Raw genomic sequence first — 16767 nt, forward strand, 5'->3', positions numbered from 1 at the left:
AGTCTCAGATGCTCGTTTCTCCCTGCTCAGGATCGCGGTAGCCTAGCAGTTATCGTGTGTTGTCACTGCCTGGACAAGCAAGCACCTCTTGTTACTCCTGTTGGGGTCATAGGACACCACAACCCCTTGATATTTCGGGCAGTGATCCATTTATGGATTACCTAAGGAAGGAATGAGTCCTGGCTAGTGGAAAAACTCAAATGCCACCTTCCAGTAAGATCGAGAGGCACCCACATGAAGCCCGCACATGGGTGTCTGTGGCCTGGACGGTACCCCAGAGATCAGAGTGGAGCATGCCTGCAGCATCTCCCATGCTCACGGCCTAGGAGGCAACACTGAGCAGAAGAGGATGGACCATCTAGTCAGTCATATGTGTAACACAGATGTGTATGTGTAGATACATACACCTGCACGTGTCACTGAGTCAGGTGCACAGATGCAGAGGAGTTCACACATATGTGTGAATACACATCAGATGTGTGTGCATGTATATGCGTGTGAACACACGTACTGTGTGTGCACCTGCACACACTGTGTGTGAGTGTATACAGGCAATACACTGCTGCCTGCAGCCTGGGTTCCCTGCCCTCCCTGGGCCCTCAGAAGCCAGAGCTGGGCCCTGGTTTCCTCTGGACTGGGACACGGAGACCTCACCAAGGCACCACACTCACTCACATGCCACACTGGGGGGCCCCGCCTCTGAGGTCACCAGTGAGATCTTGGAGGCTGAGGCTGCTCTTTGGGGGGTGGGAGGAGAGAGCTGAGTCTCCTGATTCCTTCCTCAGTCACCATAGGCTCAGGTGCTCCCCACTGCCCTCAAAGTTGATGGTCACAGCCCTGTATTTCAAAGGGCTATTGTGGGCTACAGGCAGCACTTTTAAGCCACCTTCTAACCAGCACACCTTTCCAAGGTGTGGCTGTCTCCAGGGCTCCCTGGAGGCTGGAGGCTGGCATGAATGGCTCTCTCCTGGAACCTAGCTGCCTGGCCCAGCTCGCATCCAGACTGCTTGTGGAGGGTGGTTCCAGAGTACTCAGGGATGGGGCACCCAGCCCAACAGAGTCCCTTTCACAAGGTTCGCAATGCCCAGCATTTATCCCCAACAACCTCTTCCCAAGCGCAGCCCTGCCCATGTGTAAAGAGGCCAGTGTGGAGGCCCGGAGAGACCTGAGCTCTGCCGCATGATCTCACTTTGTGGGCAAACAAACCTTGCAGAGTCCTGAGGACAGAAGTTGAGCCAAACATCATGCATTTGGAACAGGGCCCATGGTACACACTATGTGCTCAGTCAGTGGCATCTATTAATTAAAACTTGTATTTTCCACTTTGGGAGCTGAGGAGTGGCCCATGAGATCCCCCCAGGACTAGGAGTTTGGACTTCTGATGTCCTACACGTCAAGCAAGCTGCCGGGTACCAAAGTGCTCTGTGAGCAGGAAAGCTCTCTTCACAGGGAGGGCTGCTCACTGTGGTTAGGTCTCTCCAGCCAGGATTCCCAGCATTAGTCCTTTTGTGCTAAGCACTGTCCTCTGCCCAGTGAGCTTGCTTTGTAAAAGCAAATACCTGCCTGTGGCAACTGGAGCTAATACCTTAGGGCAGGATTCACAACCTAGCTGGGAGGGACCCCTTGACATTGATTATTCTCATTGTGGGGGGCTGGCTGTCCTGCTCAATGCAGGAGTTTAGCAGCATCCTTTGCCTCCTCCCACAAGCTGCCAATAGCACCCCACCCCCTCCAGCTGCAATAACCTAAAGCTATCTCCAAACCTTCCCAAATGTCCCCTGGGGCGGAAAATTGCTCCCAATTAAGAACCATTGCCTTAAAGTAAATTAATTTTTGCTTTTCATTTTGGGGTCTCTGAGTGCCCTAAAATGCAGTCAAAAGCCTTTGGGGAGGAGACAAAGAAGAGAAAGGACCAAAAGGAGAGGGAGAAGAAGGATCTGTATCCTTCCAAAGGGCAAGAAGGATGAGCTGCTCTGGAGGCTCACATACTCCCAAGAGGAAAGGGTCTGGCGAATCAACTCTCTCTCTCAGCTGCATGGAAAGCAGTTTTCCTGGTGGTCTAAACCAGGCTTTATGATGAATATTTAACACAGGCTATGTGCCAACAGAATGCCACCCTGTCAGGCCAAGGCCACCAAGGCACCCAAACCTCCCAGGTCTAGAAGGGACACCATGCTTTTCCAAGAGTGAGAGGCTGCAGCGCTCAGAAAGGGCCCCCGAGGGAGTCAGAGCTGCTGGGACCCTCGAAGAGGCACCAGCCCATGTCTTCCTGGCAACCACACTCAACACCTTAGTAGCATCAGCCTGGCTGGGCGGGGTAGAGAGCAGGATGGGCAGGGAGCCTACCACCCGACGGCTGGGGTGCCAAGAGGGGTGCATCTGTAGCCTGGCTGGGCAAGGACTGATGAATGGGCCTCTTTGACCCTTTCCCTTCTCTCCAGCCCCAGGCCTGGAAGGATCCTTGTATGCTCATGTCCAAGGAAGTCCTTGCCCCAGCGAGTCAGTGCATCGCTCCTGGCAAGGAGAGGGCCTGACAGTACCCACTTCTTGTCCTGACCCTGGCGGGCAGGCCTGGCCCCAGCCCAGAGCCAAGAGCAGGAACCACACCCAGGGTGAAGCCCTGGGCTCCTGAGTCAGCTAGAAAGCCCATCTCAGGAGAGGCTTCTGTAACGCGGCAGCCCTCTTTCCCCCTCCCAGGCCCGGAGCCCGGGTATCTTCCTTCTGCCTCCTCCTCAGAGATACTGGCCCCAAGTCCTGCCACAGCAGCAGTCGGGGGAAAAGCACAAACTTTAGAATCAGACAGATGTGGGTTCTAATCCTGCCTCTGCCAATTAATAACTGTGTACATTCTGAGGCAAATATCTCACCTTCTCAGAGCCACAGAGGTCAAAGGAATATTGCCCAGGTAATGCCACAGTGAGGATTTAAGAAGCTCGTCTGTAAACTTCTTAGCCCTGTGCCTGAACATGGTGGGTTCCAGAATGTGATATTCTAGACAGTCAAGACAGCTCACAGAGTCCTTGTTTTCTGGGTCTTTCCATGGGTCCATCACAGCCCCACCTGCACTCTGGCATCTATCCTTCCTCCCCCAAATCCACCTTGGTGTGGCCATCAGGCACTATCCTTCACACCTTGTCTCCATGCAAGCACCCAGTCTACTGCCTGATGGACCTTCCTGCCACAGCTAGACTCCTGGGAGGTCTGGAGGCCTCTATCACACTGGGGGCTGCCTCCCCAGCCCACCACGCTGCCGCCAGCACTCAGCAGGCCTGCACACCCTTCACCTCGCCACACTCCCCTCCCACCAAGGCTAGCTCAGTCCCTCCAGAAAGCCTTCCTTTCTCCATCAGCCCACGGGGATGGCCATCTCCTCACAGCAGCTTCAGCACCATCCTCAGTTGTTCCTGAATTGTCTCATGGAATGAGGTTTGTTTTGCAGTTAAACCAAAGCGTCTAGAACAGGAGTCTGTCATGCTAGGCACACACGAGGCACTCACTGAATGCCAAATACAACTTCCCCTTAGGTTTCAAAGCTCTTGGATGGTTCTCTAGTACTAAGATTCAAAGAAGCTTCAAGAGAAGTGACCTGGTACACATGGGTACTGAGGCACAGAGCAATACTAGTCTAACCAGAGCCCACCAGCGTGTTAAAGAGGGCTTAAGAGGTTCCTTGCCCACCATCAGGAGCTGTGTGAATATTTAAGTACATCCCAGTTAACGTGAAAGGAAAATGAGAGGCAGGGTGACTGAGAGCTGTGGTGACTAGGGCCTGATCAGATTATATCGAGTGTCTCACTAGTGGCTTATTCCCCCTCCTCCCTGGATTAGCACAAAGGGACCACCCATCCTGGGAACCAGATCTCTCTCTGATCCCGCCAGGCCAGCCCTGGCCCCAGAAACGAGGGTCAGAAATGATCACAGGCAGGCCGGCACTCTGAGGGGACAGCAAAGGGACACTCCTCTCACGGGCTTAATGAGACGCCTGAGGGGATCGTGCTTCCAGCCTCCCAGCCAAGTGAATTCCCACACAGTGGGCAGAATGAGCTGCTGGGCCCCTGGGAGCCGCTCACCTATGGGAGCTGGAACTCTGGCTGGCAGTCCTCTGCCCTCAGGACGTCAGAACCCCCAATGGCAGCAGCAGGTTTGCAAAGTCATGGCTCCTTCCCAGTACAGCCTGTCTCAGAGCTGCGAGCCTCTGCCCCGGTGAGGAGCAGGGTCCTGGTGGGGATCTGGCCCTTCCTGTTCCCACACCCACAAGGGAAAGCCAGTAATGAGCAGAAGGACCAGTCTCAAACCACCTTCTGGAACCTCCAGGAAAATATTCTCCTCCTCCCCTCCTTTCCGGAAGGTTGTGAGGAGAAGGATAGTGGAACCAAGACCATGGAAACAGCAGTGCCCAAGGCAGTGCCCTCGGCCATGGTCTGCAGCGGAGGAGCCCCCTGGCCACGGCTGTGAGTCACGGGTCAGAGTCAGGAGAGCTGGAATGGGTCTTGGGCTTACTTACCTCCAACAGCGAAGTTCTGGGGACACAGGAGGGACACCAGGAAAGGGGGACTGGTGGGCAACCAGCCTCCACATCGTGAACCTCGAGAACTTGGCAGAACTTCCCACCTGCTCCCCACCCCCATCCACCTGGTCTCCTACAGCTCCAGATCTGAGGGATTTCACTGGCCCCCTCTAAACTAATCACATTTCTGTCTGGGCAAGCCTTTGGAATACTGAGTTTCAAAAGTGTATTTTCCACAGAAAAAATATCTTTTTACGATCCATCAAAAGACTTGTTCTAGTTTCCAAGGGAAACCTCTAAATTCTGCTTGGGAACAAGTTACTGTTGACCCTCCCTATCATCTTTCTAATTTCACTGCCTCCAACCCTATAGCTAGAAGGTCACTTGAGTTGATCTCAGAACCTTCTCTAGAGAGGCCCAGACCAGACCAGCTAGGGGGTCCGGTGGGGGCCTTGCCAAGAACACACAACAGTGAGTTGCTACCCCAAGCAGAGACTTCAGGGACTGGCCCAGGGGGTTGTGGCCCCTCCTGTGGTCCCTCAGGACACACACACACACACACACACACACACACACACACACACACACACACACACACACACACACACTATCACTCATTTCCTGGGGTTGCTTCTGAGGTCCTGTTCCTGGTCTGTGTGGTGACCCACTCAGAACCACAGAGTCAGTACAAAGATTATTTTAAGCTGACAGACAAATCTATGTGTCCTTCTCATACAAGCCTTTTCCTCCCCTTCTCCCTAGTTTTATAAGCCCAAAATTCTAACCACCCCTTGGAGTTATTTGTCACTAAGGATTCCCATAGATATACATACTACACATCTAAATGAGCTCTCTTTTTTTCTTGCTAATCTGTCTTTTTCAGTTTAAATCACATGACCCCATGGCATGAACCTAAGAAGGTAGAGGAAAAGTTTTTTCCTCCCTGACACTTGGGTCCCTAGCCACGGACAGCACCCACCTGCCATGAGGCTACAGACCTCTGTGCAGAGCCCTTGGGAAGAGGCTGAGCTCTGAAGCTGACCAAGCAGCCCTGAGATCCCAGCCCCATAGCTGACCAGCCGGGAGGCCGGCAACCTGCAGCCAGCTCTCTGCCCCAGTTTCTGTGTAAGGACATCAGGGTACTCTGACCTCTCACAGGGTTATCAGGAGACCTGAGTAAATAAGGTCACATTAATGGCTCCCAGTGGTTGCTCAAAAACAATTCTAATGACTTTTATGTTGAACATGTGCAGTCGTCTGTGGATACACAGCAGTGTAAGTGTACTGAGGGAAGAGACGCCTTCTGAGCACTCCACTGTGGAAGCTGTTTTGCCTGCATACTTCCCTGCCTGCTTTCTAGAATAGATTCTGCTCCATTTCACCCACACACAGCAGTAAGGTCCATCTGGGGGACCCAGGCTGACCCTCTAGTCCCAGCAATTAGTCCAGGATGGCCACATGATCCAACCCAGGCAATCATCCCTAGAATGGCAGAAAGGATCTGTGGAGAAAATGGAAATTTCTGACCAGGATTCCCATCTGGCCTTAATAGTGCCCATTGTATATATATATATATATACCAGGACAGAGTGGCTGGTAAGTCACAGGGAGTACTGGCCTAGGGAGGGGTGGAGAGGAAACACCCTTTCTCTTTCTCTCTCCTCAGTTCTGGTATGGGAGTGGTCGGGTGTCTGCCAGTCACCAGAGGCCTGCTCACAGAGTTCCTCCCAGTGCGAGGTACAGGGAAGTGGAGGGCAGTGGGTGCAGGGAGAGAGCCCTGCAAGCATGAGAGCAGAGAAGTGGAGCCTGGAGGGAGAACTAGGAGAGTATGGCAGCTGGTAGAGGGAAGCTGTGGAGCCCCAGTGCTAGGAGAGGAGTAAGCCATGCTGGGGAGCAGGAGAGCAGTGCTGGAGCCTGGAGAGACTGAGACCTACTGCCTTGAGAATAAATGTGGTATGAACCCCTTCGGACCCCCCAACTTCTTGCCCTTGTCTTTATTCAGTCTCACTAAAATCACAGGGAATTTGCCTCGAGCAGGGGACTCTCTCCTCCTGGAGCAACAGGATCCCTTTGTCTTTGGGTACTAAAGATCAGAAACTATGGGAATCTGGGGTTGCAGTGGTCCTGTTTGCCGCCATGGGAAGAAAGCCTGGCTCCTGCTGGTTTATACCACCAAGAGACTGGCAGGGAGGCCAGAGGCAGAGAACATCCTAATGGACCTGAGGCCTAGTTCTTGTGGCTCCTGGAGCTGCCCTGTTTCTCAGTTTCCTTCCACTAGAGTCCTAGAGTCCTTCTTTGGCTTAAGCTAGTGTGAGTTGGGTCTCTGTCACTTGCAACCACAAGAGTTCTAACTAACACCTACCTCCATCCTGCCCAATGCTGAGCATCAAAGAGGATCCCGCTGAGGCAGTATGGCACCTGGCTCTGAACAATGAATAAATGACAGCCAAGACTTGGGATGAGGACAGCTGATAAGGAAGCCTGTGCAACCCTTCCAGAACCTGAAGACCTGTTCACATTTCAGTCCAACCAAGAAACAGGTAAGGAGAAGCTGAGCAACAGAATGCTCAATGGAGGTACCCAAAGAGGACACTTTCTCTGAAACATGCAAGAAAGAATAGAGCATACAGTTCAAGAAAGACAACTCTGTGGTCTTCCTCAGACTGCCCACCCTCAGCTACTCCCAACCCTAGGTATTATCTCCACAGCCCCACTCCTCTCCACAGCCCCAGTCTCTGGCCAGAATCCAGAAAGGAAGAGGCAGTGGTGATGAGGCCAGCTCTTAGAGGATGGGGGTCCAACCACTTAGTTGCTTAGGAAGGACCCACAGCCAGAATCCAGGGGTGTGCCTGAGTGTGACTAAGGCTGCCACCCTTCCAGCTCCAGAATAGTAGATACAGCCTGTAAGTCAGGTAGGCCACCAGACTCCCTGCCATCAGTGGGAAAGGCTCTCAACTTGGGACCCTGTCCAGGCCTCAAACTCAGATAATAAAAATATGTTCTTTGATGGAAACTATGCATTGTCTACAGAACACTTTGGCTTTATCTGAATCTGATTCTACTGAAGCTGCTTTACAACTGACAGCATTGCAAAATTCTTGTCTATAGACATGAAAATTTTGTCTTCCCTTCTACCCTATGAAAAAGCCAATTTTCTTCTTTATTTGCACATTCATTTCAAATTCCTGATCTGTAAGTTTCTGTTCTTTGGGTTCTCTTTTGAATATGATATAATTCCCTCACTGAGTAGTGACTAGAGTAAAATCTTTAATGCCTGCCTGTTTTTATTTCTGTATGACAGTCATAATTTTACCTTTTCCTGAAAATTATCTTTTATCAAACTAAAGAACTTTGGGGGTGTGAACAGGGCTCAGCTCACACTCCTGGGGTCATCAGCTCCTGCTGTGGATCCAGGATCTAGGTTCCCAACACCAAGGGCTCTGTAAGGTCTCCCCTGCCCCCTTTCCCTCTCCCACTCCTCCTGCTCCCCATCTGCTGGCTCCAGCAGCCCACCTGGGTCTCCCACTAATGGGATCAGTACTCAGCAGAGTGGCCTTAGATAGGGCCAGAAGTTTACAGAGTCTGGGTGGGTGGTCAAGTGCTTCAGCAAGGTGGGTGTGTTGCTATTCGTAGTCACCCTTGCTCCCTCTCTCTCTTTCCAAGACAGCCCTTGGTAGCCTTTGTTCTTTGAGTCCTAAACCACACCTACTTCAGGGACAGAAGAATTAGTATCCAAACAAAGTGGCCAGGGGCAGACTTTATGGCAGCCTCTCCCCTCCCTGGAGCTCCTGTAATTGGAGCTGATTTTTATCCTTGGCCTTTTCTTAACACTGACATTGGAACAGAAATCTGCAGCCTTCATCTTTCCCATCTTGGTGGTTGCTGGCTCCTGGCGTCTCCCATGGACACCATTCACTTACATATTTACAGTCACTTATCAGGTGTCAGGCACTGTGCTGTGTGCTGTTGGGGTTCAAAAAAGTATAAGGCAAAGTCCCTATGCTCAAGGACCTCATCTTCAGAGGCTTAGACAAAGAACTATTTATACACCCACACAAAGACATCATAGTTGTAAGAACAACAAAGCACATTTCTTGAGTACTTCCTATATGCCTGGCACATGCTAAATACTTTATACACCTATAACTTTCACAATAAAACCAAGGGTAGATACTATTACAAATAAATGGAGGCTCTCAGGGGTTCAATCTTAGCCAGCTCAGGGGCCATGCTTGTGTCCAGTCTCTCTCGACCTTTAGGAAACTCTACCTCTTTTTCCAATGTATAGTGACTGTCCAATGTGTGGTCATGTGACCCAAAGTTAGATGAATCAGAATCCTGCCCCAGGAAATTTTATGTGGAAACTGGAGGGAAAACTTCTCTCTGTGTTGTTCCAAAAGGAGGGAGTTCCCCACCCAGGGCAAGTTCTCTCTGAATTCATTAGACCGAATAAAGGCAAGGGCAAGAAGTTGGGGCATCAAAAGGGGTTCATACCATGTTTATTTGCCCTGGCGCTGCTCCCTCCTGCTCCCCAGCATGGGCTGAAACCTCTCCTAGCACCGGGGTCCCTCCGCCAGCTGCCGCTCTTCCCTAGCTCTCCTTCTAGGCTTCACTTCTCCACTCTCCAAGCTCTCACAGCTCCCACGCTCGCACCACTCCGTGCTCCCACCACACTCTCCTTCCCCATCCCTAGCACCAGGAGGAACTCTCTGGGCCTCTGGTGCCTGGTGGACACCCAGCCAATTATATACCAGAACGGAGAAGAGGAGAGAATGGATGTTTCCTCTCCACCCATCCCCTGCCAGTACTCCCATGACTGACCAGTCACTCTGTCCCCAGTAAACATCCCATAGTTGTGCAAACAGACTGTTACATATACACAGTAAGCATTATTAAGGCCAGGTGGGAATCCTGGTCAGAAGTTTCCATTTTCTCCACACTCTGCCATGGGGCTAAAAGTCAGCCTTGTGCTGCCAGAACCTATCTTACTGAAAAGTCAGTAAAGGAGAATTAAGATGTCACAGAGAGAGAAGAGAACCTAAAACAGAGTCCATGACAGCCTCTAGTACCAAATATACTTGCCACCAGCTCCATCCTATTCCTCACAATTTGCCCCTTAACCCAATAAACTACCCTGTTTTTCTTAAACTAGTTTGAGTTGGTTTTCCATTACTGACAACCTAGAGAGTCCTAAGCAATGCAGGTCCCTCTCCAAAGGTCACGCTAGTAAGAGCTGGCTGCAAGCCCTCCTAGCTGCCACCTCACCACCATGTGGCCAGACTATGGACCCCAGAGAGAGCATGGCTGTGTCATGCTGTTTCATCATCCTACACATGTCTCCAGGAGGACTGGCATGGCCGAGGGGTTGACACTTCTACTCATCAACTATTTAGTTCCCAAAAATGTATTACGATCCCTCACATGAAAGTCATATTATAACCAACCTCTTTTGGAGAATTTATGTGATGCAAGATATCACGCAGTGTGTGTGTACCTCATGCACTGCCCCCCACACCTTGAATGGAAAGAATTGTTAATGCTGTTTTAAAAATGGGGAACAGTCACTCCAGAGGGTTTGTAACATGCCCCCAAGGTCAGAAGACAGGAAGGGGCAGAGCTGGACTTTGTGCCGCAGAGCCTATGCACCTGGCCAATGCCCCCATGTTCTTCTCTGTGCAGTATTGGTATGAGCTGCATGTCCACCACAGCCTCCAAGAACTGTCCATGTTAGACTAAGTGTAAGGTGACTCTCCCAGCCCTGGCCCACTTGTAGGGATCTTTTGGAAATAAATCTCCCCTGTGGAAGGTACCTGAGATTGCAGGTAGTCCACTTCCTTATAAACCTCAGGTCAGAGAACCTTACCCTAAAGGCCAGTGGAGGCCCAGGAAAGAGGTGGGACCCTTGGCCCTTTGAAAAGACCCCACTGAAATTCTTCAGGACCCTCCATGTTTTTATATCTTCCTTCTCAGCTCTTGTGTTCGGGATGAGCATTTATGTTGAGCTATCAAGCTGGGTCAGCTGCAGACTCAGAGGTGAAGGCCCTGCCCTGTTGTCTCCTGTTAATATGGCATTTGCCTGCCCACTCCACTGCTCACCCACTCCTACCTGGACTGCATAGCGCCCCAGCATGCTGGGCTGGGGTGGGAGACCAACATATCCCCCCTCTAACCAGCTCCATAGGGGAGGGTCTGGGGTCCTGCCCATGCTCCCCAGCATGTACCTATGGCCTATGTGATGTCCACTGTAGGTCCTCCTTGTACCTAGACCCATCCCCGTCCTTCCCAGCGCCACAGCTGCAGGCCCCTCTGACAAAGGCCCCCTCCAGAAGAGAAGCAGTTCAGGGCCTACCTCTGAGGCTTTTCCCTTCTTTCCCTACTGGTCCCCCCTGTCTCTGCCCCTTTAGCTCAGAAGTACCCACCTGTAGTCCACAGGCCAAATGTGGCACATAGATAGATCTTTTTGGCATTCACAGTGGCTATATTAAACTTAGATTTAAATTTTCTACAATAAAATGTATTTTTTTAAAACATCTGCTTTTCTGACTTTTCTTGAAAAACTAGCTTTTCTGGGACAAGGGTCCTACATCTCTCATTGTCTCTGTCTTTGTGGTCTCTGTGCATGCCCAAGATCTACCCTGTGGCTCTGGAATACCCCCTATCAGATTGGCAGTTCCTTGGCCAGTCTCCCCAGCCTGGAATCGGGCATTTTCTCCAGATGATTAGTCTCCAGGAAGTCTCTTCAACTCAAAGGCAAGCAGGGTCCCCAGTCATGCTTGGCCCAGAACTCACTATCCACAGGCTCCAGCTTGACAAAGGCCGGCACTGATGGCCTGTGGGCACCTCAGCACAGACACATACAGCTGAGATCAGGCCACAGCTGGGAGTGCATGTCAGGCCAGACCAAGCCTGTCTCACCAAGGAACTGGCTGTCCAGCTGGACTGAGGAGCAGTGAGTCTCCCAGGTCCACCAGAAAACACTAGGCCTGAGAGAAACCTTCCATTTAGACCAATACTGGTGGTCCCCACCCCTCCCTGTCCCAGCCCCCAAGTTCCAGGACTCAGGGACACTCACAATATTCATGAGGGTGAGGACGTAGTTCTGCACATGTTCCTTGCCGTGGAAGCGTACCACTGAGTCATCAACTGCCAGCAGCACCTCAATGCTGTAGCTACCTGGCTTCGCATGCCGCCGCTTCCGGTCCCCCACCAGGCTCAGAAGGTTGGGAAGGTCACCCAGGCCAAAGGCTGGAACCAGGATAGAAAGAGACTGAGGTCAGACCCCTGGGAGGGGCTGTCATCCTGAAGCCACCCACCAACCCACTCTGTTCTGCCTCTATAAGCCCATGTAGCAAAGGGTTCCTTCCACACCAGATCATTCCAATGGCACGGGCCCTTTTCCTGGCCCAAGGACATGGCTAAGTCTTTGAGGCAATGAGTAGCAGACAAGTGAGAAGTGGTGAGAGTGGGGCGCCTGGGTCCAGCCTCTGTCCCTGTCAGTGTGTGTCCTCGCCCAGCCCCTTCATGTCACAGACCTCTATCTCCCCTCCCAGGACATGGGGATGAATAATCCAGCACCTCCTGCCCCACAAGCTTGCTGTAAAAGTCAAAGGAGGCAGTGGGGGAAACATCTTAAAAAAGGAAAAAACTCAGGATGCTACTCTGGCCTATGCAGGGCAGTTTAGGAACCCTTGGCATATGCCCCTGCCTCTCAGATCGCTCCCAGTCAGGGCTAGAAACCCAAAATTTCATCATCACAGCTTTACCCTCTTGGCTAAAAGCAAAATATTTATTTGTTTAACTAGGATTTATTAACTTGTAATTTGTAATCTAGGAGTTGTCAAACTTTTTCTGTAAAGGACCAAATAGTAAATATTTTAGCCTTTATAGGTCAAACAGTCTCTTGTCTCAGTTATTCAGTTTGGCTGTTGAGGTAGAAAAGTAACCATAGACAATGTATAAACAAACAACTGTGTCTCTGTCCCAGTAAAATGTCATTTACAAAAAAGTTTAAAAAGTGGTAAGCCTTAGTGTGTTTATCCCAATCTAATGCAATCCAATTCTTACATCTCTATCAGGTTTCTGTCCCCATTATGTATATGAACAAACTGAGGTTCAAAATAGCCTGTCTAGGTCTGTCTGAATCAAAATGCTGTAAACATCTTTTTTTTACTGCTACTTAGAAAGGTAACACCTTAAGCAGTTATCAGTCATTTACACCAGAGCCTGAATGAGTTTTGGAGCAATATTGTTGGGGCAATGGAATGAGGGTGCATAAGGACACTGTGGGTGGGGAAAGCTAATGAAGAAGAGCAAAATTTGCTACCCCAAAATATAATTCTTTGGCATAAGGGTTATTTTAGGCTGATTATTTTTAAGAAACAAGATATTGGAAAAGCTCTGAAAACTGAGCAGAAGTCACCCATTTGTAAGAGACATTTGTATTTATAAGGGAAATCTCCACTTCTAAGAGTATCTCCCTCTCTGTACCAAGAAAAGAAGGGTGACTCTAAATCTCTAGAAACTTTCATCCATGGAGAAGGCAAGGACTTACATCTGCACAACAACCGTACCCTTGTTTACTGGGCTTTTCCTGGTGACCTCCCACAACTGACCCCGCACCCCAACATCTTCTTTAGCCTTCAGCTAAAGACAGCATTTATGGTAGTCACTTGGCCTCTTTGGGGGAGTTACTCAGTTTTCCTGGGCCTCTCCCATGTACGCAGGAGGACTACATGCTATCGAACCTCTGTTGGCTTTCCTCCTGTTAATCTGTCTTTTACTTCAGGGTGGTCTCAGCCAAGAACCTAGGAGGGTAGAGGGAAAATTATTTTTCCTCCCCCACAGGAAGAAAGCAGGATAGGAACCTGGGGTCTCTCAAGAAGGCTTCAAAGTCTTAATACTTAATGGTTTTCCCACCATCCCACCCTCAAGTTCTAATACTTGTACCACTGATTTCTAAGAACATACATTTATCCATAGTTATTTGAGAAGCCTCCAGTGAGTGGGTCAGGTGCTAAGGACACAGAGATGCCAGCACTAGATCCCCAGCATGCATCAAGGGGTGCAGCTGCAGGAAGGGCCCATCCCTATTAGATGGATGGACGGTGGCTAGGTGATGAAGTCAGGGCCCCTGCCCTTGGGCCCACTGCCTAGTGCAGGTGACAGATGAGAAACCATATGAAACAATATGGTAACAAGACAGGGGCTAGAGTAGGACTGCCCAGGGGAGGCTTCTACACTGGAGACCCGAGCCAGGACTGGGGAGTTGGCAGAGGCTTCTGGAGGAGGGACACCTAAGCTGGGCAGCACAGGGGGCTGGGACAGCTTGCTGGAGCATGGGGAACAGGAGGCCCCGAGTAGAGGGAACGGCACCTACCAAGCCCATTGTGAGCAAGTATGTGGCAGCCCTATCCATAATATGGGTAACCCTCATGGAGGAATCATGGGTACCTTAGCAGAGACCCGAGTCCTGCCTCTAAGCCCCTATCAGTGTGGTGCTTCAGGAACTGAAATCTGATGACAGGGCAACAGAGGACCACAGGACTCAGGGCAACTTTTTGTTTTTAATTTTCCCTTTGGTTAGTAGTCCTATAGGACAAAGGAAGGAAAACTCTAGACTTAAAAGTTGGAAAAACATGTAGCCAATTGGAGAAACCAGAAATGGGTGGCCAGTGTTCTGAGTGATGCCCAGTCTGGCAAAGAAGCCCAGATTCCTCTGCATCTGCTCCTGGGGCTAGTGTCTCTCTGTTGCAGATCACACTGCATAAGAGCTCATGGTGGCCCCAGGGCCTGAGCCCAGTGGTGAGTGCAGTGGCCCAGAGACAAATGCCTGGGAGAGCGGAAGGAGAACGCTAGGAGGGGAGGAGAAGAACCAAGGACTCTCTCCACTGAGTGGGGAGAATAAACAACAGTCACTCCCAACACAGGAGCAGTGCCTGGAGATTTACAAACTGCAAGTGAAATATGGAACCTGCCTCCTCACAGCAGTCTAACAGGTCTGTCAAAGGGAGGCTCAGAGAGGTTACCTGACCCATCCCAGGTCACACAGCAAGTCAATGGCAAAAGCCCAGAATGTAAACTCAGGGTTCCCACTCTCCCATTAATCACACCCTACCAGGGCCCAGCCAGATTTCTCTCCCAGCAAAATAGAGAGTGGAACTTGGGAGGACCTGTAAACATCAGCCACAGACACTGGAGATGTTCCAAACACACCCTTTTCTATGCGTCTCTCATCCTTCAGGCCAGAAATGGGTAACCCTCAAAGCAGGGAGGCGTGGGGGGCAGCAGGCTTCTGGAAGGCTTTCACTGAGCCCACCCAAGAAGCCCCAAGAGAATGTAAAATGGTGCAGCTGCTTTGAACAGCAGTTTGGCAGTTCCCCCAAAAGTTAAACATCATGTTACCATAGGACCCGGCAATTCCACTCCTAGTTCTAGACCCAGAAGAATTGGAAACATTCACATAAAAATTTGTGCATGAATGTCCACAGCAGCATTATCATAACAGCCCCAAACTGGACACGATTCAAATGTCCATCAACAGATGAACAGATAAACAAATGTGATATATTCATAGAATGGAATATTACTTTGCCATAAAAAGGAATGAAGTGGGGATACACATTACAACATGGATGAACCTTATATGCTAGGCAAAAGAAGCCAGCCACTAAAGGCCACATAGTGTATGATACCCTTTATGTGAGATGTCCAGGGCAGGCAAATCTAAGGAGACAGAAGGTAGATGAGTGGGTTGCCAGGGGTGTGGGGAACAGGAGTGACTACTAATTAAAGGGTACAGAGATTTTATGGAAATGATGAAATGTTCTGGAATTAGGCAGTGATAATGGTTGCACAACATGTGAATATAGTAAAAAACCACTGAATTGTATACTTCAAAATGCTTAAAATGGTGGATTTTATCTTGATTTAAAAAAAAAAAACAGCAGTATCCCTAAGCCCCAGCCAGGCTGGCTGCCCCTGGAGGAATGAGCTGCACTGGCATCTGGCAGCCCCGGCCCACAGCTGTGGAACCACAGTTATGCCCACAGGCGCTCATGGCCCATTGGTACCCAGTTCCTTCCTCAGGAGGGTCTTAGAGGGTGTGAGGGGAGTTACAGAGAGCAGGACGGAGGGCTGAGGAAGGAAAGGACAGCATCAGGAGCATGGGGGTGTCCAGGGTACAGCTGTCAAGGCCAAGGCAGGGCCCCCAGGGGGGTCTCTGAGGGGCTGGGCTGAGGGCCAGCTCACACCTGGAGGTCCAGCCAAGGTAGCCAGTTTCTACCTCCAGACTCTGAACAGTTCAGAATTCTCACCAGAGCCCTTGAGGAAAAAATGGCTTAAGTCTTCTTTGCGGCTGATCATGGGTACGTGTTAAGGGTGTGTTTGTATAAGGTATGTGACTACATGTGAGTTCGTGAGTGGGTATGAGTGTGCATGAGAAGTGTATGTGAGGTGTGTGACTGTGTGTTGTATGCAAGCGGGTGTGTGTAGGTGAATGTGTGGGGGTGGGGGCAGGTGCCTGTGTGCTCTCTTCAGGAAGCAGCAGCCAAGACCGTACCCTGAATGCCATGGGGAAGAGCCCCTTCGACCCCAAGTTCACTGGTGCACATCAGACAGCTGTACAGTGGAGCCCAGGTGGCAGGAAGCCCCTCCACAGGCCACACAGCACAGCTAGAAAATCAGTCTGAGAGGTCCTCTGCCTCCTCTCCTTTCCAAGGAAAGCCAGACATACCTCATGGGCAGCAGAGTTCACGCAACGGACACAAAGAATATTAAGACTTGGGATCTGTCCTCCTGGACTCCCAGCCTGTTGGAGTGGACATGGTCCAGGACGAGAAGGGCCATCTGAGTTGGGCTGTCACCTGGGCAAGATGGGAACGGACAGAGATGCAGGAAGGTGCTCGGGCTGAGGGAGATTTCTCAAAAGCTCGTTTACTGAGCAAGCAGGCTCTAGCCAGCTGGCCCAGGCCTCTGAGGCATTTTTCTATGTAATGAGAAGTATATACAAAGATATGAGGTGTAAACTTTCACCTTAATCAAGAACGTTAAATGAAGACGTGTTTCTCCACACAGTGCACTCAGACTCACCGCTGTTCTTAAAATAACACAATAAGCGACAGTCGCAGGTTCCAACAAAGTTTTCCACTACCACTCATCTTTTTAAGGAAGGACAAGATGGGCCCAGGCTATGGCATCACCTGCAGGCCCCCAAGACTTCCAGCTGTGCAGCCTAACGAGAGGGATTCACGCCAGCTTCCTGG

General features: G+C 50.6%; 1 protein-coding gene across 7 annotated transcripts in view; it reads right to left on the reverse strand.

Moving 5' to 3' along the window:
* The window catches only part of ADAMTS14 (ADAM metallopeptidase with thrombospondin type 1 motif 14), an 86068-nt gene that overhangs the window by 43977 nt on the left and 25324 nt on the right, over positions 1–16767 (reverse strand). For 6 of the 7 annotated variants that reach the window (XR_012133189.1, XM_073240898.1, XM_036998986.2 and 3 more), the window contains exon 4: positions 11580–11752. The exons of the other annotated variant lie outside the window; for it this stretch is intronic. Coding sequence is in view for 5 of the 6 variants with exons in the window: in XM_073240898.1 (XP_073096999.1) it covers positions 11580–11752 (173 nt within the window). In the remaining variant the exon portion in view is untranslated. The remainder of the gene's footprint in view (positions 1–11579; positions 11753–16767) is intronic. 7 annotated transcript variants of the gene reach the window in all.

The sequence above is a fragment of the Manis javanica genome, chromosome 7 (genome assembly GCF_040802235.1).
Source record: "Manis javanica isolate MJ-LG chromosome 7, MJ_LKY, whole genome shotgun sequence".
Taxonomy (NCBI): Eukaryota; Metazoa; Chordata; class Mammalia; order Pholidota; family Manidae; genus Manis; species Manis javanica.